The 26,532-nt window shown below is 45.7% G+C and overlaps 2 protein-coding genes across 2 annotated transcripts in view; one reads left to right on the plus strand and one right to left on the minus strand.

The window, feature by feature from the left end:
• The window catches only part of GPC2 (glypican 2), a 97,593-nt gene that overhangs the window by 35,073 nt on the left and 35,988 nt on the right, over window positions 1-26,532 (minus strand). The window contains exon 4 of the mRNA XM_089895718.1: window positions 806-866. The gene's annotated coding sequence lies outside the window, so the exon portion shown is untranslated. The remainder of the gene's footprint in view (window positions 1-805; window positions 867-26,532) is intronic.
• PVRIG (PVR related immunoglobulin domain containing) lies at window positions 11,470-13,125 on the plus strand. The gene is made up of 5 exons (XM_022587889.2): window positions 11,470-11,599; window positions 11,688-12,038; window positions 12,130-12,253; window positions 12,340-12,400; window positions 12,505-13,125. Exons 1-5 carry the CDS (start codon window positions 11,539-11,541, stop codon window positions 12,799-12,801), a joined length of 894 nt encoding a protein of 297 aa, XP_022443597.1. The 5' UTR covers window positions 11,470-11,538; the 3' UTR covers window positions 12,802-13,125.

The raw sequence follows: 26,532 nt of genomic DNA on the forward strand, positions 1-26,532 counted from the left end.
CTAATTTTTCCTGCATGACGCCAGTGGATATTTTGTACCATGTGCAGTGCAAATGCCCCACCTTGACAACTACAGCTCTGAAGCGTTTTGTGCCACTAAGCCCTGTGCTGGCAGAGGCAGGGCTATGGGCTTCATGAGCAGCAACACCAGCTGGTCAGGCCCAGGCCAGGATGGAACCATAGCTGAGGCCAGTTCCGGCAGGAGAGGTGGAGGCCTCTGCACAGGCTGAACCTTCCCCATGTTGATAACTGACAGCAAGGAATGCTTTTCAGGGAACTGGCATTGCTGTGCATGGCCTGTTAATCTTACTGTTGAATCATTGCTTTTAAATCATTTAAAATATTTTTCAGTAAGACTTTTTCTTCCCTTGTGACCATGAGCTCTGCCAGAAGGTGAGTCGTTGTTCTCTCCTAAATTATAAAGTGAACAGGGTTTTTCCAGATTGCTGAGAAAAGTCTTCAGCTAAGTGACACTTAAAGTCTTCACTTTGTCCTTTGAACTGCAGTCAACACTGACCCTGGGGGTTACAGGATGAAAGAAGAATTTGTGCTTGGATGACATGAGAGGTTGCGGGGGTGAGGTATTTTCACATGAAAACATTTTGAAGTCTTACTTGAGCTCTATAGTTCCTTCCCAGGGGATAGGGTGGAACATTGCGATCCTGGAAAGGGTCCACAGAACAAGTCACTCTTTAGCACAGATTCACTGAAAACCCTGTGTGTTTAGTTGGGATGGCTGAGAAGTAGGCACTGAAGAGTGTGGTTAGGAAGAAGCAGAGAAACAGTGAGAAAACCAGCAAACTCACCAAAGATGAACCTGTGAACCTCAGGAAACTAGAGAACAGGAGCCCAGAATCCTGGGGAAACCTGAAGGAAAATATATTTAATTCAGCAGATTAGACCCAGTGATGGGGCTGAGTGTGCAGTAGAAGCTGAAAAGTAAAGCATCTTGTGTTGGTGCTGTAGCCGCTCACATCAGGAGGGGGAGGCATCCCGATCTGGGAACTCAGCACAGGTTCTCTGCTGACGTGGCAGGGGCTGCTGGCTTTTGTGACAAAAACCTTGTAATTCAATTTAAATTTTCCACTGGGAGAAGCAGCTCGGCATGGTTGTTAATAGTGTGGGTTCTGGAGCTACAGTTTTTGTTCACTGTGTACTGCTAGCCTTGTGATGCTGAACAGAGTTTCCTCTTAAGGTGATTGTTGTGAGTGATTCACATATATTAGCTTCATAGTTACAAATTTAGCATGTAGTGTATACTCAGATATTATCTTCTATTTATATTGTTTTGATGCAGGAACTTAAGTGGCTTATTACGCACATTTAAAATAGATGTAAAAATAAATGAGTCTCATGCTACAAACTCAAATGAGGAATGTCTCATATAAAAGAATGGTCACCAGGATTCACTGAGAGAGGGCTTGAGCCAGTCATGAGCAGAGTGCTGCACCTATGCTAAAATCCTCTCAGTTACACTCAAGTAGAGTGTGGTCCCCTGGTGGGCTATTCCTGCTTTACCTAATATTGAAGAGCTGTGAAATCCTGGCACCAGTTCAAAGCCTCAAGGGCCTAATTCTATAGACTGACCACAAGGGCCGTTTTCTCTGCAGCAGGACTTGGGCTGTGGCTGCAGGGATTTCACCAAGAAATGTTAGAGCAGGAGGTGGCCATTAACCAGACCTGTGTTGTCTAACCTGTACCTCAAGGCAAAAGAGGAAAAGGCCAACAATGATGAATACAGGGCTCATGTAGTTAGATTTAATGACCTTTTGTGTCTCCAGAGCTCAAAATTCTGGATACTGTTCAGGAATAGCCAAGAAACTGAGAAAGGATGAGTACCTTCAATATCAAAATGTAAAAGCATTCTACTTAGGACCATTTGATAGTGACACAGGAATAATCAAAACAATGGATAGATTAGGAAGGAGAATCCAGAAGTAGACCCATTTGTGAGAATTTATGATTAAGACACCAAGAGACTGAGGGAATTTGACCAAGATGGAGTAGGAAGATGCTGAATTCACCTCCTCTCATGGGTACACCAAAATTATAACTATTTAGAGAACAACTGTTGGTGAAAAAGACTGGAATCTACCAGAAAAGATCTGCAACTAAAGATATTAAAAAGGAACCACAAGATGGGTAAGAGAGGAAGAGTTGGAGTATAGTCAAGACCTACACCACCGGAGCAGGCAACCCTCAAACACAAAAGTAATTACAGTTGCAGAGGTTGTCCCCAAGGAGCAAGGGCTCAGAGGCCCACATCAGGCTCCCCAGCCATTGGGAAAATGAGCCCCCAAGAACGGCTTGGAAGGCTGGCGGGGCTTACTTTGGGGAGAGCCAGAGGGCTGTGGGAAAGAGAGACTCCACTCTTAAAGGGTACACCCAAAATCCACATGCTCAGGGACTCAGGGCAGAAGCAGTAATTTGAAAGGAGCCTGAGTCAGAGCCACGTGCGATCTTGGAGAGTCTCCCGGAGAGGCAGGAGGCAACGCAACTGGAGTTCACCCTGGGGACCTAGATGCTGGCAGCAGCCATTCTGGGGAGCTGCTTCTGCCACAAGGACCCTGGTGCTGGTAAGTACCATTTTGGAATCTTCCCTCCAGTTCGTTAGCCTTGGGACCTAGCCCCACCACTGCTTCTCACACCCAAGAGCCTGTAGGCACCAGTTCAGGGATTATCTCAGGCCAAGCAACTAGCCAGGGCTCAGGGGGTCCTGGGGCTGGTACCCGTCTGCTGCTGGTATGTTGGCTGGGTCCTGACATAGCAAACTGCAGGGCTGGGGTGGTCCTGGGTTTGGTGTCTGCCCACTGGTGGGCCAGATTGGGGTCCAGGGTAGCCCCACCCACCAGCAAGAAGGTTTCCTTAAGACCCTCTGAGCTCACAGCCAGTGTCCACTGGGGGGCACAGGACCTGACTTCACCTCACACACTAAACCCAGGACCCAGCTCCACCCACCAGTTGGCAAGCACCAGTCCCAAGATATCCTGGGCCCTGAGTCCACGTACTAGTGAGCTGGCACTAGGCTGAGGACCAACGTCACATCAGTGAGCATTCACTAGCCCCACCCACTAGCAGGTAGATATTAGCCGCAGACCACAGCATGCCATGGCAGGACCTAGGCCACCCGTCAGCAGGCAGGTAGGCACCAGCCCTAGCATCCCCCAGGCCCTGGCCCTGCCCACAAGCAGGTCAACTTCAGCTCTGGGACACCTTGCGCCTCTTAGCCAGAGAACCCAGGATCTAGCACCACCCAGCTAGCCAGCTGACACCAACATCAGGATTCCTGGGGCCCCCTGGGGTTCTGCAACTGGCTGCCTTGTGACCCGGCCCCAACTAGTTGATGGGCTCTGTGCAAGGCAGGGTCTAGAAGCCAACTGGACTGGGGGCCGGCTCTGCCTACCAGACTGCCCATGGTAATTAGCTAGCCACAACAGCCCACATAGGGGGCACCCCTAGAGCATGTAGCCCTGGTGACCAGAGGGGAGTGCACTGCTGGGATGTATAGGACGTCTCCTACAAAACGCCACTTTTCCAAGGTCAGGGAATGTAACCAATCTAGCAGTTACATAGAAATAAAAACAGCAGATCAGGCAGGATGAGGCGACAGAGGAACATGTTTTAAGTGAAGGAAAAAGATAAAGCCCCAGAAGAAGAACTAAGTGAAGTGGAGGTGGTAGGCAATTTATTCAATAAAAAGTTGAAGGTAACAATTGTAAAGATGATCAGAGAAATTCAGAGAAGAATGGATGAACAGAGTGAGGAGTTAGAAGTTTTTAAGAAAGAATATACAAAGAGGAATGAAATAGAGATGAATTTAATAACTGAATTGAAAGATACACCAGAAAGAACAGTAGATTAAAGTGATAACAGAGGAATGGATCCGTGAGCTGGAAGACAGTAGTGGCAATTGCTGCAGAAGAATAAAAAGAAGTGAGGACAGTACAACTGGGCCACACTAACACTCACTGTATAGAGGTCCCAGAACACAAGGAGAAGAGAGAGAGAAAGGGGCAGGAAACATATTTGAAGAGAGAATGCTGGAAAACTTGCATAATCTGGGAAAGAAAACAGACATTCAGGTCCAGGAAGCACAGAGTCCCAAACAGGATCAACCCAAAGAGGATTACACCAAGGCACATTGTAATTAAAATGGCAAAAATTAGACAATGTTAAAAGCACTAAGGGAAAAGGAACAAGGTACATACAAGGGAATTCCCATAAGGCTATCAGCTGACTTTTCAGCAGAAACTGCAGGCCAGAAGGGAGTGGCATGATATGGTGATGAAAGGGAAAAACCTACAACTAAGAATACTCTACCCGGCAAGGTTTTCATTCAGATTTGATGGAGGGATCGAAAGTTTTATAGACAAGCAAAAGCTGAAAGAGTTCAGCACCACCAAACCAGCATTACAAGAAATGTTAAAGGGACTTGCCTAAGCAAAAAAAAAAAAAAACCCCACTACTAGAGACATGAAAATTACAAAAAGAAAAAGCTCGTTGGTAAAGGCAAATACACAGGAAAGGTAGTAAGTTAACCACATACAAGCTATTAGGAAGGTTAAAAGGCAAAAGTAGTACAGTCATGTATGCTCACGATAAGTAGTTAAAGGGTACACAACAAAAAGATATTAAAATGCATTTGAAATCAAGAGATCAGCAACTTAATCACACATATATAGATTGCTATATGTAAACCTCATGGTAATAACAAACCAAAAATCTGTGATAGATACACAAAAAATAGAAAGGAATTCATAACACTAAAGATAGTCATCAATTCACAAAGGAATAGGACAAAAGAAGAAGGAACAAAAGAACTACAAAAACAACCAGAAAACGATTAAGAAAGTGGCAATAAGTGCATACCTATCAGTAATTACTTTAAATGTAAATGGACTAAATGCTTTAATCAAATGACATACAGTGGCTGAATGGATACAAAAATAATACCCGTATATATGCTGCCTATAAGAGACTGACTTCAGATCTAAAGACACACAAAGTGAGGGAATGGAAAAAAGTATTCCATGCAAATGAAAATCAGAAGAAAGCTGGGGTAGCAATACTTGTATCAGACAAAACAGGCTTTACAATAAAGGCTGAACAAGAGATAAGAACGTTACATAATGATCAAGGGATCAATCCAATAACAATGAATAAAAATATATATGCACACAACATAGAACACCTAAATACATAAAGCAAATATTAACAGACATAAAGGGGAAAATTGACAGTAACAGTAATAGTATGGGACTTTAACACTCCACTTATATCAATGGACAGATCATCTAGAGAGAAAATCAGGGAATCACTGGACCAAATGGACTTTATATATATATTACATTCTATCCAAAAGCAGGAGAATACACATTCTTTTCAAGTGCACATGGAACATTCACCTGGTTAGATCACATGCTAGGCCACAAGACAAGTCTCAGCAAATTTTTGAAAATTGAAGTCATATCAAGTATTTTTTCCAACCACAATGCTATGAGACTAGAAATCAACTACAGGAAAAAAAAAAACCCTGCAAAAAGCACAAATACATGGTGGCTAAACAAATGCTACTAAATAACCAATAGGTCAATGAAAAAAAATCAAAGAGAAAATTAAAAAGTACCTGGAGACAAATGGAAATGAAAACACAACAATCCAAAATCTATGGGACATGGCAAAAGCAGTTCTTAGCGGGAAGTTTATAGTGATGTAAGCCTACCTTAGGAAACAAATATCAAACAACCTGACCTAACACCTAAAACTACAAAAAGGAGAATAAAACTCAAAGTTGGTATAAGGAAAGAAATCATAAAGAGCAGAAATAAATGAAATAGAGATTTAAAAAGCAATAGAAAAGATCAGTGAAGTTAAAACCTGGTTCTTTGAAAAGATAAAATTGACAAACCTTTAGCCTGACTCATCAAGGAAAAAAGAGTGCCCAAATCAATAAAATGAGAAACAAAAATGGAAAAGTTATAACCAACACCACAGAGGTACAAAGGATTATTAAAAGTTACTAGACAGCTATATGCCAATAAAATGGACAACCTAAAAGAAATGGACAAGTTCCTAGAAATGTACAATCTCTCAAGACTGAACCAGGAAGAAATAGAAAATATGAACAGACCAATGATCACTAATGAAATTGAATCAGTAATTTAAAAAACTCCCAACAAACAAAAGACCAAGACCAGGTGACTCACAGGTGACTTCTACCAAACATTTAGAGAAGAGTTAACACCTATCCTTCTCAAACTATTCCAAAAAATTTGCAGAGAAAGCAATGCTTCTGAACGCATTCTATGAAGCCAGCATCACCCTGATACCAAAAGCAAAGATATCACAAAAAAAGAAAGAAAAGTATAGGCCAATATCACTGATGAACATAGATCCAAAGATCCTCAACCAAATACTAGCAAATCAAATCCAACAATACATTAAAAGGATTATACACCATGATCAAATGGGGTTTATCCCAGGGATGCAAGGATGGGTCAGTATCTACAAATCAATGTGTTACATCACATTAACAAATTAAAGCATAAAAATCATATAATCATCTTAATAGATGCAGAAAAAGCTTTTGACAAAATTCAACATCCATTTATGATAAAAACTCTCCACAATGGGTATAAGAATATACTTTGATATAATGCCATATATGATAAGCCCACAAATAACATCATAGTCAACAGTGAAAAGCTGAAAGCACTTCCTCTAAGATCAGAAACAAGACAAGGATGCCCACTGTCACCACTTTTATTCAACAATAGTATTGGAAGTTCTTGCCACAATAATCAGAAAAGAAAAATAAATAAAAACACCAAAATTGGAAAGGAAGAAGTAAAATTGTCACCGTTTGCAGATGGCATGATTAATGATTTTCTATATGTAGAAAATCCTACAGGTGCCACCAAAAATCTAGAACTCGTCAAATTCAGTAAAGATGCAGGATACAAAATTAAAATACAGAAATCTGCTGCATTTCTCTACACTAACAACAAACTATCAGAAAGAGAAATTAAGGAAATAATCCCATTTGTAGTCATATCAAAAGAATAAAATTCCTAGGAATAAATCTACCTCAGGAGATAAAAAACCTGTACTTGAAAAACTAAGACACTGCTGAAAGAAATTGATTGAAAACAACACAAACAGATGGAAAGATATACCGTGTTCATGGGTTGGAAGAATACTATTAAAATGATCATACTACCCAAGGCAATCTATAAGGTCAATGCAATCCCAATCAAAATATTAATGACATTTTTTTTCACAGAACTAGAACAAATAATTCTAAAATCTGTATGGAAACACAAAGACCCCAAATAGCCAAAACAATCTTGAGAAAGAAGAACAAAACTGGATGTATCACGCTCTGTGACTTCAGACTATACTACAAAACTACAGTAATCAAAATGGTATGGTACTGGCACAAAAACATTCACATTGATCAACAGAAAAGAAGAGAGAGCTCAGAAATAGACCCATACATTTACAGTCAATTAATCTATGACAAAGGAGGCAAGAATATACAGTGGGGAAAAAACAGTCTCTTCAATAAGTGGTTCTGGGAAAACTGGACAGCTATATGTAAAAGAATGAGATTAGACCACTTTCTCACACCATACAAAAATAAACTCAAAATGGATTAAAGATCTAAACGTAAGATCAGAAACCATAAAGCTAGAAGGAAACACAGAACACTCTTTGATATAAATCATAGCAATGTATTTTTAAAATCTTTTGCCAAGGGCCAAGGAAATAAAAGTAAAAATAAACAAGTGGGACTTATTTAAATTTAAAAGCTTTTGCACAGCAAAAAATACCATTGACAAAACAGAAAAACAACTTACTGAATGGGAGAAAATATTTGCAAATTATATGATTGTTAAGGGGTTAATACCCAAAATTTATAAACAGCTTGTATAACTCAATACTTAAAAAAAAATACTTATTTATTTATTTGGCTGCGCCAGGTCTCAGTTGCAGCACGCGGGATCTTCATTGCCACGTGCAAGATCTTCGTTGTGGCATACGGGATCTTTCAGTTGCGGCATCCGGGATCTAGTTCCCTAGCCAGGGATCGAACCCAGGCCCCCTGCATTGGGAGCATGGAGTCTTAACCACTGGACCACTAGGGAAGTCCCATAACTCAATATTTTTTTAAAAAAACAATTAAAAAATGAGCAGAAGACCTGAATAGACATTTTTCCAAAGAAGACAAATATTGGCCAACAGGCACATGAAGAGATGCTCAACATCACTAATCATCAGATAAATTCAAATAAAAACCACGATGAGTTATCACCTCACACTTTTCAGAATGGCTAGCATCAAGAAGACCACAAATAACAAATGTTGGTGAGGAGGTGGAGAAAAGGGAACCATTGTACGCTGTTGTTGGGAAAGTAAATTAGTGCAGCCAATTGGTGGAAACAGTGTGGAGGTTCCTCAAAAAAACTGAAAATAAAACCACCATATGATCCAGCGATTCCACTCCTGGGCATATATCCAAAGAAAATGAAACACTAATTTGAGAAGATGCAAGCGCCCCAATGTTCATAGCAGCATTATTTACAATAGCCAAGATATGGAAGCAACCTAGGTGTCTATCAACAGATGAATGGATAAATAAGTGTGGTGTACATATATACAATGGAAAACTACTCAGCCATAAAAAAGAATGAAATTTTGCCATTTGCAACAGTGTGGATGGACCTGGAGGGTATTATGTTTAGTGAAATAAGTCAGACGGACTTCCCTGCTGGCACAGTGGTTAAGAATCCGCCTGCCAGTGCAGGGGACATGGGTTTGAGCCCTGGTCCGGGAAGATCCCAGATGCTGCGGAGCAACTAAACCCATGCGCCACAACTACTGAGCCTGCACTTTGGACCCCGCGAGCCACAACTACTGAGCCCACACGCCACAACTACTGAAGCCCATGCACCTAGAGTCCGTGCTCCCAACAAGAGAAGCCACCGCAATGAGAAACCTGCAAACCCCAATGAAGAGTAGCCCCCACTCGCTGCAACCAGAGAAAGCCCATGCGCAGCAACAAAGACCCAACACAGCCAAAAATAAAGAGAAAGACAAATACTCTATGTTATTACTTATATGTGGAGTCTAAAAAATGCAACTAGTGAATATAATAGAAAAGAAGCACTCACAGATATAGAGAACAAACTAGTGGTTCCAAGTGGGAGAGGGAAGTGTGGAGGGGCAAGATAGGGGTGGGGGATTAAGAGGTACAAACTACTATGTATAAAATAAATAAGCTACAACAATCTAGTGTGTAACACAGGGAATATAGCCAATATTTTATAATAATTATAAATGGAATATAACCTGTAAAATTGTGAATCACTGTGTTGTACATCTGAAACTTGTATAATTTTGTACCTTAATTGTACCTCAGTTTAAAAAAAGAATAAGCCTTCAAGGATTGTACAGCACAGGGAATATAGCCAATATTTTATAATTTTAAGTGGAGTATAATCTACTTAAAAATTTGAATCACTGTGTTGTACACCTGAAACTAGTAACTCAACTATACATCAATAATAATAATAAATTTAAAAGATGGCAAGTGACTATTCAACAAATAGTTTGAAGGCATTTGGCTGTCCACCTAAATTGTAAAATAACACCACCTCCAAATAAAATTATTCATGGGCTAAAAATAAACCCTCATGAGAGTTAAGCATAAAAAGAAAACTATAAAGTTATTTTTATAATTTGGCCCTCCTAAGCAATACACAAAATCCAGAAACAATAAAAGATTGATAATTTTAACCTTATTGAAAATTAAAATGGGGAGGGAAAAGGGAATGGGCAGGCTGGTGAAAAACAGTAATGTTTTCTACTCTGTGTTTTTTGAATCTTATACAATGAGAACTTACTGGGGACAACGTGGCTTACAAGACTAAAAAAAATGGAAAATTTTGTGAGTAGTTAACTTCGTGCCATGGCTTTTCATTCATCCATTGATCACCCAGTATTGAGCTCCTCTATGTGTACTTGGACTGTGTGGAGGTTAATAAAAGAGCCACCACCTAGGGCCCACTATCTGTGCAATGGTTGTCCAAGAAGGAAAAGCTCGCTCAGTTCAGCTTCCTGGCGTGGGTGGGATTTAATCTGACCCTTGCAAACTGGGGAGAAGATAAGGGTCTTCCAGGCTAGGGAGACTGAGGTCGGCAGCCCCACGTGCCCAGCTGCTTGCCACCAACGCTGGGCTGGGCCTCCTTGAAGTGGGTGAGTTTTGCACAGGCCTCCCCTGTGTCAGGAACAGTAGTGGAGGAAGTGGTGAGAGTGGGTCAGAGTCAGGTTTGGAGATTGGCACACCGAGCCTGAGAGAAGTTCAAAGGGTTGAGAGAATTAATGCTACCTGGGCTGGGAGCAGTGAAGTGACTGGAGGCCCTGCTTATCCAGCCTCTCAGGTGTGGATGGGGTGGTAGAGTTTACTTAAGAGGCCGACTGGCTAACACCACAGGATTAGAAGAGATGCTGAGTCAGGGGCATGGGTGCAGGGCAGGCCTCAGGGGACCACAGCCCTGAGGTGGGGCCACCTTTCAGTTCTCAACACACCCTGGACAGGAGTCCTCAACACAGACCCGTGGCTCTAAGCTTGAGCTCACCAAGCTACTCTCACTCCAGATGCAAGCTCAGCACAGGATGAGACAGGACACAAAGCCTTCTGATCACTTGTCACTGCTTACAGCAGCATGCTAGTCAATTTTCATTCTGTAAACGAACATACACAGGAAAGCAATTTACAGCAACACTTTGCGGGGAAAGATGGCTTGTGTCCGAGAGGTGGGAGTGGTAAGAAGAGGTCAGGTGGTCAGGATGGGAAGCCTTCAGAATTTCCTGATGGGCTGGAGATGCGTGAAGAGTCACAGGTGGCTATGCGCCTTTGGCCTTCGCAGCTAGAAACCAGTTGCCCTCAGCTGTGGGAAGGAAGGCTGCAGATGGGGCAGAGTTCCGTAGGCAAGCCACTGGTCAAGCTGTGCCTGCCCCTTAGGTAGCTCCCCTGCTGGTTCTCCTGCTTACAGGTCTTCCTCTTCCCAAGTTCCACCACTTCCCTACCCCTTAGCTGGGGGTGAGGGGGGTGTCAGAGCCTTCTTCCTAAGGAGGAATCAGGGGGGGCCCTCCCTCCCACGGGAAGGACATCTCAGGTCCCTCTGTGGCGTCTCTTCCCTTCCCCCTCCCGCCCTTCCCCAGAGCCTGCCCAGGGTTGGTACCCTAAGGCAGGGCTGGGAAGGGAACCTGAGCCACCAGCCTGCTCACACTAAAGCACAGCCTGGGGACAGGGAAAACCTTGTCACTGTCACTTTAAGTCTCCTGAGGGAGGGGGTCCTCGACCCTGGATTCACCACCCTGAGGAAGACAGAGAAGGAAGTGGGGCAGGTTTGCGGAGAGCACCAAGCAGCGCTCCTAGGGCCCGCTCACACGTAAAAACTTCCTGCGATGAGACCGGAAACACAGGTGCTGTCCCCACCACGGCAGCCCCCAGAGCCTGGGCCAGAGGGGAGCCATGGACAGGCCCCGGGCCCTGGGCCTGCTTTTGGCGCTGCTGACTCTCTGCATCACTGCTGGTGAGTGGGGGCCAGAGAGAGGCAGAGGCCATGGGGATGGGGCAGAGACCCAGGCCTGGGTCCTAGCTCCTGTGCCCATATCCCACAGGGACTCCTGAGGTGTGGGTGCAGGTTCAGATGGAGGCCACCGAGTCCCCGTCCTTCACTGTCCGCTGTGGATTCCTGGGATCTGGCTCTATCTCCCTGGTGACTATAAGCTACGGGGGCCCCGATGGTGCCGGAGGGACCACGCTGGCTGTGTTGCACCCAAAGTTCGGCACCCAGCGCTGGAACCCTGCCTGCCAGGCCCACTGGGAAACCAGAACCAGCATCTCCCTCACCTTGGAAGAGTCCGAGGGGAGAAGCTCCAGTCCCAACACCACCTTCTGCTGCAAGTTTACTTCCTTCCCCGAGGGCTCCCAGGAGGCCTGTGGGAACATCTCCCTCAGCCCAGACCAAGGTGGGGCTGATGAGGAGAGGGGGCCCTGGGAGGACAGGGAGGGACTTGGGGGTGCCAGGCACCTAACCAGTGTGTCTCTCTCTGTGCACAGGGCTCCCTGCTCCTACTCCAGCCACCATGCTGCGAGCTGACCTGGCTGGGATCTTGGGGGTTTCGGGGGTCCTTCTCTTTGGCTGCGTCTACCTCCTCTACCTCCTGCGTCGGCAAAGGCACTGGTGAGACCCAGCCCCTGCTGATCCAAATCCCCACGGCACTGGGCCAGCCACATGCTTTGCCTCTGACCCTCCTAACTCTCTCCCAGGTCTGTCATGAAGCTTCAGCCACCCAGCCACAGCAGCCCCCAGACACAGAGGAGAGCAAGTGTGAGGATCGGGGGATGGCTTTGGAGAGGGGAATGGAGGGGGCTGGAGGTGGGGAGCCATGAGGTGGAGCCTCACTTGAGCCTCCTTCCCCGTCTCCCCTGCAGGCAGCCGGCCAAGCCTCCCTGACCTCTCTCCACATCCCCTATGCCACCATCAACACCAGCTACTTCAGCCCGGCAACTCTGCACCGGGTCCTCCCACCCCAGCCCCTACCCAGGTGGGCGCCGCTCCCCAGCCAGAGCCCCGTCCCGTGGGCACCCCTGCTGGCCTCCACTCGCAGCAGCTTCATCTCTGTTGAGAACCGACTCTACGCTCAAGCAGAAAAGGGGCCTCTCCACGCCGGCACCGACCTCATCCCGCTCCCGGACTGTCTGGGGCGCAGAGCCATGGAGGGGCCTTAGGAGTTCAATGAGAGGGACCCCAAGTCCACTATGCCTTTCTCCTCTCCTGGGCCCCTGGAACCCCCTTCTGCTGGGTGTGTGTCCTGGTGGTCCACTGTCTTTGCACAGCTTGTTTTATTCTCGGGCTTCCAGTAAGTGTCTCCACACATACCCCTCCAGGGCCCACTTGCTGTGGATGTGGTCAGCACGAGTGCATGCGTGGGCGCACGTGTATGTATGTGAAGTGACAAAAACCCCATCCCGGGTCGTTTCCTGTTTTCAAGTCCCCAGCCCTCCCAGATGAGGTTGATAACTAAACCAACAAGAATGGTTTTTCTGGCCTGGGCTTTGGCTGGGCCTTTTTTTCTTTGGGGCGGGGGGTGGTTAAGATGTTAGAGGGGTTTCAACCCCCTGGGATGCAGGGGCCAGGTTAGACCCGGAGGGGGAGGGTGCCTCAGCGTGGGGATCTCTCCTCTGCCTGACAAGAGACAGGGGTGTTCCTGGCCCTGAAGACCTTGCTGAGGGATGCCAAGTGGGAAGACAGAATTGGGGGTCTGGTGGCCCCCAGACAGGATGGCCCATATTCAAATCCCACTATGTCCTAGGACAGCAGCAAGGGCTTCTGGAGCTTCAACCCAGAAAAGTCCCTGGGACAGGGGCTCCCTGAGATGGCCTGGGGGTGGGGCCCTGATGCCCTCCCTCCACAGAGTGGACATTCAGAGGCAGGGGACCCACCTCAGATCTGCCCACAGTGGCTTCCTCCGGCTCCTCTCCTGTTACTAGGGCACCAGGACTACTCCCCACTGGCCAGTCAGGGGGAGGCAGAGGCCCGCTCAGACACAGGGACTGAGCCCATGCTCCCCCGCCCACTCGTCTTTCCATCCGGGAGCAGCCCTCCTGTAAACAGGCCCAGCAGCCTGGGCCTCATCGCACCTTTGCCACATGAGACAACATGGTGAGAGAGCTCTGTAAGCTGCAAGGCTCCACAGAACGTGATGGATTCTGGTGACAGGGGGAGGCCTGGGCCTGGAACCAGGCTAAGGCAGCACCCAACCAGGATGAACACTGGGGGGTGAGGGGTGTTGGGGGAGACAGCTGTCGCTCAGCCCCTTCCTTGGTCCTGCATGTGGAAAGTCCCAGGCAGTGCCACCTGCTATCCCAGGAACCATTCCTTCTGCCTGGCTCAGGGAGGGCCTGCCCAGAGGCTATGTTCAACCACAGAATCTTCCAGAAACCCAGCTTACTATTGCAGGCATTGTTCAGACATGGTGCTCTCAGAACCCATCCCCATCAAGCCACCAGCTCTATACCACGCAGGAGAGAGGGTGAACCAGACAGGGTGAGGGGGTGGCTAAGGGTCATCAGGCCTGCCTTCCTCAGCCCGTGGGCATCGTCATCTTCTGAGGAGCCCTCAGCACTGGCCTGGGCAGCTCAGTAGTTCCTGCAGGGCTGGGGGTTCAAGGGAGAGAGGTGGGGCTGCAGAAGTCCCCGAGGAAGGTAAAGAGATGTAAGGGAGGGGGTAGCTCAGCGTCAGGCAGCCTTGGGACCACATCAAGACCAAGCACAGGGGTGTGTGGGCAACGGGGCTCAGGGGAGGCCTTGGAGGAAGCCTCACTTCCCTAGGAAGAGACTATTCATGGGATGGGGGGGCAGCTCTAGGGCTCCCAGGCCCTCAGCCTGGCCACTTGCCCATCAGAGCGTCAGGGGAGAGGCCCCATTCCATCCCCCGCCCCCCACCCCCAACCCCGGGCCTGAGCCCACCTTCCACAAGCTCAGGAGGCCACAGCCCAGCCTGGTCCTGCACTACATGAAACCAGAATCCTCGGGACCCAGGAAGTCTCCGCAGCTGGCCTGGCCCCCACTGCCCAGTCCCAAGTACCAGAACCAGCAGCAGTGAAGGGACCAGCTGAGAGAGCCAAGCTGTGGCCCTGCACCTGGAGGTGTGGCTGCACACGGCCCCCCAGAGCAGCATCCAGGCCCCCCCTCAGAACCCAGTCGTGGAGATCATGCTCTGCTGTTCCTTCATTCAACACATGGGGAAACTGAGGCCCAAGAGGGAGAGAACTGGCCCAAGGGGACAGGACTGAACCAGCCCCAGCAGCTCCACGAGGCCTCCAGGACACGCCCTCAGCCAGAATCCCTCAAAAGCCTTGTGCTCTGAGCTGACCGGGCTTGGAATCCCAGGGGCCACTCCCCCGCTGTGGGACCCCCAAGTGGTTTACTTAGTCTCTAAGAGACTCACTTTGCTCCTCACGTAAGGGGAGGTAAGGCCTGAGGGGAGTGTGGAGACTGTAAACCAGGACCAAGTACTAAGCAGCTTGGCACGAAGTATCTTATTCACTACTTTGAAAACACCTACCACTTCGGCGTGTTATAAGCCCATTTGACAGAGCCCAAGGTCACGCAGCTGGGAGGCAGAGATGTTTTTAGTGGGGAGGAGGGGAGGCGTGGCGCCACCAGCCCGCCCCCCACCCGCTCTAAAGGGTCCCACTGCAGCTGGCCCAGGAGCCCACCCCGGAGCCCGGGACCGAGCTCAACACTCCCCAGACCAGCCTCATGACCCTCCCTCCCCGTGACTCCCCCCAGCCTCAGTCAGCTGCTTCTCCCTCCCCACCCCACAGCGGGTCCAGCAGGGGGTCCCTGCGAACGCGCCCACCCCAGTCTTCTGGCCCTCTGCGGCCCCGGAGCCCTCCTTCTGCCGTCCAGCCCGCACCCACCCTCGGGCTCGCCCCCTGGCCCGACCCTGACACAGTCCCCACTCCCAGCCCACCGGAGCCCTCTGCCGCACCCGGGTCCCGCCGCCTGTCCCCGTGGCCTGAAGCTCCCCATCGGCGCCCCCGCCCGGCCTCCGCAGACCAGCGCCTGCTCCCACGGTAGCCCGCGACGGTCGGCTTTTTAGGCTTAGGACTCTCGGCTGCCACTGCCCAGTCGTGATGCGCGCCCACACGGAGTGCGGGGCCCTAGGCATCACGATGACCACCCGCCGGGTGTGTGACCTCGGGTCGCCTGTGCGTCTGGGGAGCCTCACACCCTTGCTGGGTTGGCTGCAGAGGTGGGGCAACGTCACGGCCTCGCCCCCAGTCGGGGCGCCCACCAGCTGGGGCTGACCTTAATGGTGAACGGAGGCACCTGGGGCCTAGGGAGAAGAAATCGGTCCCAGGGGTGTCAGAGGGCTCCGCCAGCAGGACGCAGAAGGAAGGGCTGGGCAGGATGTGCTGGGGGCTGGAAGGGGCCAGAGTTGAGGGGCCAGGAGAGCCTCTTGCCTCCCTCGCCAGCACGGGGACACAAAAAGCACAGGACGCTAGGTCTGTTGGCCCAGCCATGGGCGGGAGCTCTCACCCTCAGGTTCCACTCAAACCCTGGTGGGGGTGGGGGAGCAGTGACACCTGGAATTTCCATAACTGGGCCCTCAAACAGCTTCATTTCAGCATCCATGAAGTGGGTCAGAAAGCTATTTGGATAAAAATAAATAAACAGACATTACAGACTTTAAAAGAAAAAGATCAGGGTGCTCTGAGGAGTAGTAGGCCTCTCTGAGATGACCTTTTTTTCCCCAATTTTTTTTATTGCAGCAAAATACACATAAAAATGGTTAAGGTGGTAAATTTTAAGGGACAAAAATTGAAATATAGTTGAGGAACAATATTATGGTAATTCCAGGTGTACTGCATAGTGATTAGACATTTGCATACATTATGAAATGATCACCATGATTAAGTCTAGTAACCATCTGTCTCCAAAGTTATTACAATATTATTGAACCTATTCCTTACGCCGTGTATTACATCCCATGACTTATTTTATAACTGTAGGTTTGTACCTCTTAATCCCCTTCACCTATTTTGCCCCCACCATCCCCTTCTGGTAATCACCCATTTGTTCTCTATCTATGAATCTGTTTTCTTTGTTTTTTTTAAGATTCCCCATATAAAGGGGATCATACAGTATTTGACTTTTTCTGACTTATTTCACTTAGCATAATACCATCTAGATCCACCCATTTTGTCACAAATAGAAATTTTGTTTTGAAATGGCTAATATTCCATTGTATATATACATATATATATATATATATATCATATCTTCCTTATCCATTCATCTTTTTTTTTTTTTTTTTTTGCGGTACGCGGGCCTCTCACTGTTGTGGACTCTCCCGTTGCGGAGCACAGGCTCCGGACGCGCAGGCTCAGCAGCCATGGCTCACGGGCCCAGCCGCTCCGCGGCATGTGGGATCCTCTCGGACCGGGGCACGAACCTGTGTCCCCTGCATCGCAGGCGGACTCTCAACCACTGCGCCACCAGGGAAGCCCTCCATTCATCTATTGATGAGCATTTAGGTTGCTTCCGGATCTTGGCTACTGTAAATAATGCTGCAGTGAACATTGGGGTGGGTATATTTTTTCAAATTAATGTTTTTATTTTCTTTGGGTAAATACCGAGAAGTAAAAAATTCCTATATCATATGGCAGTTTTTTAATTTTTTGAGGAACCTCCATAATGTTTCCACAGTGGCTGCACCGATTTACATTTCTACCAACAGTGCACAAGTGTTCCCTTTTCCCCACATCTTCAACACTTGTTATTTGTTGTCTTTTTGGTGACAGTCATTTGGACAGGCGTAAGGTGGTATCTCATCGTGGTTTTGATTTGCAAGATGGCATTTAAAATAAAACCTGAACATGAGTGGGAGTTCTCTAGGCAAAGATTGTGGGGAGACCATTCCAGGCAGGAAAAGATATGTACAAAGCCTCCAACGTTAAAAAGAGCTTGGTGTTGGCAAGGCCGAAGGAAGGTCATGGAACAAGTTGAGTGGGAGCAGTAGGCAACGCCCATAAACAGGGATTTGGGTTTTATTGTAAGGGTAGTAGTCACCCTTGTTGGGTTTTAAGCAGAGAAGTAAGATGATCAGATTTACATTATAAAAACATCAGTCTGGTTCTGGGTAGAGAACACTTGCATGAAAGAGAGGGAGCAAGAGTAGAAGTAAGAACAATTAGGGAGCTACTGCATAATCCAGGTGGGAGATGGGGTGTCTGAGTCAAGGATGGTAAAATGTAGATGGAAAGAAGCGGATGGATTCAAAATGTGTTTTGGAGGCAGAGTTGTTTCTGGCTGTGGGGAGATGGGATCAGGATGGTCTCAGTGGTGAAGCCCAGTTATCCAGCTTGAACAACTAAGTAGGGGGAGATGCCATTCACTGAGATGGAAGACTGACAGCAGCATGTTCCAAGGAAGGGGTGACAAGGGGCCAATAAAAGCTTAAGTTGAGATACCTGAGAACAAATGAGGTGCAGGCATGTCAGTGCCTCCTTAGAGCCCAGGCAGCACCCTAGAAAGGGACAGAAACTATATGCAAAACATCGAAAAGAGAAATCAAAGTTCTAAGTAAATGGAGAGATATACCATGTTTATAGATCAGAAGGCTCATCGTTGCGAGATTAATTCTACCAAATGGATCAAAAGCATCAAAGCATTCTTAATTGATATGCCAGCAGGCTGCATTGTAGAAACTGCCCAGCTGATTTTAAAACTTATATGGAAAAACAAAAGTACTTGGAAAAGCCAAAACAATTTTGAAAAAGAACAAAGTTGGAGACTCATACTATTGAATTCAGAACTTATATAAAGCTAAAGTAATCAAGCCAGTAAGGTATAGGGGTGAAGAATAGATGTAGATCAATGGAAAAGAATAGAGTCTGGAAATACAGGCCCACACGTGTGTGTGTATACACACACACACACACACACTCACATATACAGTCGGCCCTCTGCATCTGCAGATTCAACTAACCGTGGATCAAAGATACTTGGAAAAAATTTTTCAGAAAATTTCAAAAAGCAAAAGTTGAATTAGCTACATGCCGGCAACGATTTATATAGCATTTACATTGTATGAGGTTTTATAAGTAATCTAGAGATGATTTAAAGTATACAGGAGGGTTTGTTATTGTAGGTCTTCTCCTTCTCTTGTGTTTCCTGCCTAGAGAAGTTCCTTTAGCATTTGTTGTAAAGCTGGTTTGGTGGTGCTGAATTTTCTTAGCTTTTGCTTGTCCGTAAAGGTTTTAATTTCTTCATCGAATCTGAATGAGATCCTTTCTGGGTAGAGTAATCTTGGTTGTAGGTTTTTCCCTTTCATCACTTTAAATATGTCCTGCCACTCCCTTCTGGCTTGCAGAGTTTCTGCTGAAAGATCAGCTGTTAACCTTATGGGGATTCCCTTGTATGTTATTTGTTATTTTTCCCTTGCTGCTTTTAATATTTTTTTCTTTGTATTTAATTTTTGATAGCTTGATTAATATGTGTCTTGGTGTGTTTCTCCTTGGATTTATCCTGTATGGGACTCTCTGTGCTTCCTGGGCTTGATTAACAATTTCCTTTCCCATATTAGGGAAGTTTTTGACTATAATCTCTTCAAATATTTTCTCAGTCCCTTTCTTTTTCTCTTCTTCTTCTGGGACCCCTATAATTAGCATGTTGGTGCGTTTAATGTTGTTCCTTAAGAAACTAGAAATAGAACTACCATACGACCCAGCAATCCCACTACTGGGCATATACCCTGAGAAAACCAAAATTCAAAAAGAGTCATGTACCAAAATGTTCATTGCAGCACTATTTACAATAGCCAGGACATGGAAGCAAACTAAGTGTCCATCAACAGATGAATGGATAAAGATGTGGCACATATATACAGTGGAATATTACTCAGCCATAAAAAGAAACAAAACTGAGTTATTTGTAGTGAGGTGGATGGACCTAGAGTCTGTCATACAGAGTGAAGTAAGTCAGAAAGAGAAAAACAAATACCGTATGCTAACACATATATATGGAATCTGAAAAAAAAAAAAGGTCATGAAGAACCTAGGGGCAGGACGGGAATAAAGACACAGACCTACTAGAGAATGGACTTGAGGACACGAGGAGGGGGAAGGGTAAGCTGTGACAAAGTGAGAGAGTGGCATGGACATATATACACTACCAAATGTAAAACCGATAGCTAGTGGGAAGCAGCTACATAGCACAGGGAGAGCAGCTCAGTGCTCTGTGACCACCTAGAGGGGTAGGATAGGGAGGATGGGAGGGAGGGAGATGCAAGAGGGAAGAGATATGGGAACATATGTATATGTATAGCTGATTCACTTTGTTATACAGCAGAAACTAACACACCATTGTAAAGCAATTATATTCCAATAAATATGTTTAAAAAAAAAGTATATGGGGGGAGGTGGCTAAGACAGTGAAGAAGGAAGACCCTGAACTCACCTCTTCCCACAAATACACCAACATTACAAGTACCTACCGAGCCACTATCTATGAGAATGACCTGAAGACTAGCAGAAAAGATTTCCCACGACTAGACAAAGAAGGAACCACAATGAGATGGGTGGGAGAGGCAGAAACGCAGTATAGTCAGGACCCACTCCCCCGGGTTGGCAACCCACAAACAGGAGGAATATCACAATCCTAGAGATTCTCTCCAAGGAGTAAGAGGTCCAAGCCCCACATCAAGCTTCCCAATCCCAGACGTCCTGCACTGGGAAGACAAGACCCCAGAACATCTGGCTTTGAAAACCAGTGGGGCTTATGTTCAGGAGAGCAAGAGGGCTATTAGAGGGCAAATGGAAAACCTCACACACTCTGAGTCCCAGCAGAGAGGCAGTAGCTTGAGAGGAACCTGGGTCGGTCTCACTTGCTGATATTGGAGAGCAGCCTAGAGAGGCAGAAGGCAACTGGGCTCCCCCTGGGGACAGAGATGCTGGCAACAGCCATTTTTGGAGCTCATTCTACCATGATAACACCTGCACTGGTAAGCACCATTTTGGAATCCTCCCTCTAGCCTAGTAGCGCTGGGGACAAGGCCCTGCCCACCAATGGGAATAGGCCAGCAGCAGCCTCATGCCCCACCCCAGGCTGCACAGCCAACCAGAGTGGAAGTCTACCCCACCCTCCAGTGGGCCCACAGCCACCACACAGGGCATGGCCTTGTAGCCAACTGGGCCAGGGGCCAACCCCACCTACCGGCACACCCATAGTAGTCAGTCCTGCTGTAGTGGGAGTGCCCATGCCGCACACATAGGAGGCACCCCTAGAGCATACAGCTCTGGTGACCAGAGGGGAGCATCCTACTGGGCCCCATAGAACATCTCCTACATAGGGCCACTTCTCCAAGATTGGAAATGGTAACTGACTTACATAATACACAGAAATAAACACAGAGAATTGGGCAAAATGAGGAGATAAAGTGTTACAAATGAAGGAACAAGACTTAACCTTAGAAAAAGAACTAAATGAAGTGGAGATAAGCAATCTACCTGAAAGCATTCATGGTAATGATCATAAAGATGTTTACTGAACTTGGGAGAGGAATGGATGAACACCATGAGAATTTCAACAAGAGTTAGAAAATATAAAGAACCAAACAGGGCTTCCCTGGTGGCACAGTGGTTAAGAATCCGCTTTGCAATGTGAGGGACATGGGTTCGATCCCTGGTCTGGGAAGATCCCACATGCTGCGGAGCAACTAAGCCCGTGCACCACAACTACTGAGCCTGAGCTCTAGAGCTCGTGAGCCACAATTACTGAGCCTGTAAGCCACAACTACTGAAGCCCGAGCACCTAGAGCCCATGCTCCGCAAAAAGAGAAGCCACCACAATGAAAACTCCACGCATCACAAGGAAGAGTAGCCCCCACTCGCTGCAGCTAGAGAAAGCCCACATGCAAAAATGAAGACCCAATGCAGCCAAAAATAAAATAAATTTTAGAAAAAAGAACCAAACAGAGCTGAAGAATACAATAACTGAAATAAAGAATACACTAGAAGGAATCAATAGATTTGATGATACAGAGGAATGAGTCAGCAATCTAGAAGACAGAGTAGTGGAAATCACCCAAGATGAACAAAAAAGAAAAGGAAGAAAAAACCTTTCTTTTCTTTTCCTCTTTCTCTCTCTCTCTCTCTCTCACTCACTCACTCACTCTCACACACTCTCTCTCTCTCTCTTTCTCTCCCTCTCTCTCTCTCTGAAGCTTGCAGGATCTTAGTTCTCTGACCAGGGATGGAACCCATGCCCCCTGCAATGGAAGTGTGGAATCCTAACACTGGACTGCCAGGGAATTCCCAGAAAAAAAACATTTTAAATGAAGACAGTTTAAGAGACCTCTAGGACAATGTCAAGTACACTACCATTCCCATTATACAGGGAGAAGAGAGAGAGATCAGGGCAGAGAACTTATTTGAAGACATAATAGCTGAAAACTTTCATAATCTGGTAAAGGAAACAGACGTCCAGGCCCAGGAAGCACAGAGTCCCAAACAAGACCAAAGAGGTCCACACCGAGACACATTATGATGAAAATGGCAAAAATTAAAGAGAGGATCTTAAGAATGGCAAAAGATGGGGTTTCCCTGGTGGTGCAGTGGTTAAGAATCTGCCTGCCAGTGCAGCAGACATGGGTCTGAACCGTGGTCTGGGAAGATCCCACGTGCCGCGGAGCAACTAAGCCTGTGCACCACAACTACTGAGCCTGTGCTCTAGAGCCCGCAAGCCACAACTGCTGAAGCCCATGCACCTAGAGCCCGTGCTCTGCAACAAGAGAAGCCACCGCAATGGGAAGCCCGCATACCACAATGAAGAGTAGTCCCCGGGCTTCCCTGGTGGCACAGTGGTTGAGAGTCCACCTGCCGATGCAGGGGACGCGGGTTTGTGCCCCGGTCCGGGAGGATCCCACATGCCGCAGAGCACGTACCACAAAAAAAAAAAAAAAAAAAAAGAGTAGCCCCCACTCAACACAACTAGAGAAAGCCCACATGCAGGAATGAAGACCCAAGCAGCCAAAAATAAGTAAATAAAATAAATAAATTTATTTAAAAAAGAAAAAGACTGGCAAGAGAAAAGCAGCTTGTTACAGACAAGGGAACTCTCATAAGGCCATCAGCTGACCTTTGCAGGCCAGAAGGGAGTGGCAGGATACATTCAAAAGGATGAAAGGAAAAATTCTACAACCAAGAATACTCTACCCAGCAAGGTTATCATTCAGATTTGAAGGAGAGATAAGAGTCTTACAGACAAGCAAAAGCTATTGATAAAAGAGTTCAGCACCATGAAACTAACTTTACCAAGGTTAACAAGGGATTTCTCTAAGCAAAAAAGAAAAAAAGGAAAAAAGTCACAATTAAAAAGATGAAAATTATAATATCTTACTGGTAAAGGCAAACATACAGTAAAGGGATTAGGTAAACCACTTTCAAAGCTAGAAGGAAGGTTAAAGACAGAAGTAGTAAAATCATTTATATCCACAATAAGTAGTTAAGGGATATACAAAATGTGTAAGATATGATGTCAACAGTATTAAACATTGAGGGGGGGAGTATAAAATGCAGGATTGTTAGAATACACTCAAACTTAAGAGATCAATTTAAAATAAATCATACATACATATGTTGTTATATATGAACCTCAAGGTAACCACAAAACAAAAATCAATAATAGATAACACACACAAAAAGATCAAGGAATCCAAACATAAACACTAAAGAGAGTCATAAAATCACAAGGGAAGAGAGCAAAAGAAGAAAGGAACAAAAAAGAACTACAAAAATAACCAGAAAACAATGAACAAAATGGCAATAAGTGCATACCTATCAACATTTACTTTAAATGTCAATGTACTAAACGCTCTAATCACGAGTGGCTGAATGGATAAAAGCCAAGACCCCTATATATGTCACCTACAAGAGACGCACTTCAGATCTAAAGACACAAACAGATTGAAAGTAAGGGGATGGAAAAAGATATTCCATGCAAATGGAAACAAAAAGAAAGCTAGGGTAGCAATACCTGTATCAGGCAAAATAAACTTTAGAACAAAAACTGTAACAAGAGATAATATTACATCATGATAAAGGGATCAATCCAACAAGAATATATAACAGTTGTACATACATATGCACCCAACACAGAAGCATCTAAATACATAAAGCAAACATTAGTAAACATAAAAGGGAAGACTAATATCAAGATGGTGGAGTAGGATGCAGAACTCACCTTCCACAAACACTACATCTACATGGGGAGAAATTCTCACCAAAAACTAACTGGAGACTGGCAGAAAGACTCTTATATAACCAAAGCTGTAAGAATCATCCACACAGAATTGGGTAGGAAGGGAAGAGAAGCTATCAGGTCGGGACCTGTGTCCCTGGGAGGGGACACAAAAGAGGAGGGGGATCCACGCAGGGGAGTGAATGGTTCAAGCCACATATTGGGCACCCCAGCCCTGGGGACCAACACTGGGAAGACAAGTCTTCTTAGCTACTTAGAAAATCAGTGTGACTACAGGTGGGCTGTAGGGCTGTACGAAACTTAGACTCCTCTTGTGAAGAATGCATACACACTTGCTTGCTCCCAAAACAAGGCAGAGAAAGCACATTGAGACTATCAATACACGGGACTCTAGCCAGTTTCCCATGGCCACCCCAGAGTGGGCTCCAGCCTGAGGTGAATGTCTGCACCAGTCCTGCTTGCTACATGGTACAGCTCCACACTAGAGTGAAGGCTGCAGTGGCCGAGGGGAGTGCTCAGTTGTGAGAGGCAGAGCCAACCCAGAACTAGGACAGCATCTGAATGGGTCAAGGGCAGCCATGACTGGGGCTTACAGAGGCAGCACATCAGAATCGGTCTGGGACTATGACTGGGCCCAGGGTTGCCACAGCTCATGCCCAGATCCATTCTGAGCACCTGCTCCAGGCCCTCTAGTTCCAGTGCTGCCACACTCTGGGCAAGGGTGCTAGTGCTGGGAGGAGAGAGAGCACACACTTAGAGGGAACAGGGCCAGCTCGTACCAACCTTCAGGGCTTCTGCTCCAGCAACTTGGGGCACACTCCTGCCCCTAATAGGGTGGTGTTGGACCATGAGCAGAAAAGAAGCCCTGGCTCACATCTGGATCAGGCTCTAGCCCCTCTATCTTCAGTCTCACTTTCTACCAAGGTGATAGTTGCAAGCACACCCTGGTGAAAATGTGACTCGTGCTCATGTCAGATGCAGCTCTCCCACCAAAGCCACTGAGTACGTGCAGACTGTACAGGAATATTCCAACACAAGGACACTCCTTCAAGATTGCAATAGATAACTGTTTCAGGCAAGTTCATAGAGACAGAGAAAGTTAAGCAAAATAAGACAGAGGAATTTGTTTCAATTAAAAAAGAGAGAGAGAGAAACCCTGAAAAGACAACTAATGCAACACTTTACCAGATAAAGAGTTCAAAGCATTATTAATAAGAATGCTAACTGAATTAGGGAAAAGAATAGATGAAAACAGTGCGAATTTTAACAAGGAACTAGAAAATATAAAAAAGAACCAGTCAGAATTGAGGAATAATTGAAATGAAAAACACACTAGAAGGAATTAACACATATTAGGTGATACAGAAGGATGCATAAGTGACCTGGAAGATAGAATAATGGAAACCACCCAATCAGAACAGCAAAAAGGAAAACAAAATTTTAAAATGAGAGCAGTTAAAGAGCCTATGGGACAACAACAAGTGTACCAACATTCACGTTATAGGGCTCCCAGAAGGAGAAGAGAGAAAGAGGTCAAAAATATATTTGATGAAATTATGGCTGAAAACTTCCCAAATTTGAAGAAGGAAATAGAGAACAAGGTACAGGAAGAACAAACGGTCCCAAACAAGATGAACCCAAACAGACCCATACCAAGATATATCATAATTAAAATGGCAAAATTAAAGAGAGAACTCTAAAGGCAGCAACAGGAAAAACAAAGACTAAAATACAAGGAATCCCTATAAGGCTATCAGCTGATTTTTCTGCAGACATTTTGCAAGCTAGAAGGAAGTAGCATGATATATTTAAAGTGCTGAAAGGAAAAAACCTGCTAACTAGGATATCTATACAGAAAGATTATCATTTAGAATTGAAGGAGAGATTTTAAAAAACGTTTCAGACAGCAAAAAACTATAAAAGTTCACTGATAGTAAACCTACCCTAAAAGAAATGTTAAAGGATCTTCTCTAAGTGGAAAAGAAAAGATTATAACAAGAAGTATCTATAAAAATGGAAAAATCTAGCTAGTAAAAGCAAATATATAGTAAAGGCTGAGGATCAATCACTTACATAAGCTAGTACAAAGATTAAAGGAAAAAACATTGTAAAATCAACTATAATTACAATAAACAGTAAAGAGCTAAACATGAAGATATAAAATATGACACCAAAAACAAAATGTGGGTGGGGGGATTTTTAAAATGTAGATCTTTTAGAATTCATTTGAACTTAAATGACAACCAGTTTAAAACAAGTAAATATAGTTATAGGTCAACATATATGAACCCTGCAGTAACCACAAGTCAAAAATCTACAATAGATATATAAAACTAGAGAGAAAGTAACACAACCACACCACTAAAGAAAACCAAACCAAAGGGGGAAGAAACGAAAAGAAGAACAGAGAAGAACTACAAAAACAACCAGAAAACAAGTAACAAATGGCGATAAGTACATACATATCAAAAATCACTTTAAATATCAATGGACTAAATGCTCCAATAAAAAGACAGAGTGGCTGATTAGATTTAAAAAGACTCATCTATATGCTCTTTACAAGAGACACACTTCAGAGCTGAAAACACACAGACTGAGAGTGAGGGAATGGAAAAAGTGTATTTCAAGCAAATGGAAATGACATGAAGGTAGGGTAGCAATACTCAGACAAAATAAATTTTAAAACAAAGT

This window comes from Delphinapterus leucas, chromosome 15, assembly GCF_059928025.1.
Source record: "Delphinapterus leucas isolate spDelLeu-1000000601 "Yukka" chromosome 15, BTC_Dleu_Yukka2, whole genome shotgun sequence".
NCBI lineage: Eukaryota > Metazoa > Chordata > Mammalia > Artiodactyla > Monodontidae > Delphinapterus > Delphinapterus leucas.

Coding starts and splice junctions, on each gene's coding strand:
- PVRIG (XM_022587889.2), top strand. CDS start 11,539: ATGGACAGGCCCCGGGCCCTGGGCCTGCTTTTGGCGCTGCTGACTCTC. Junction 12,254..12,339: donor CTGCGTCGGCAAAGGCACTG/GTGAGACCCAGC, acceptor ACTCTCTCCCAG/GTCTGTCATGAAGCTTCAGC. Junction 12,401..12,504: donor AGACACAGAGGAGAGCAAGT/GTGAGGATCGGG, acceptor TCTCCCCTGCAG/GCAGCCGGCCAAGCCTCCCT.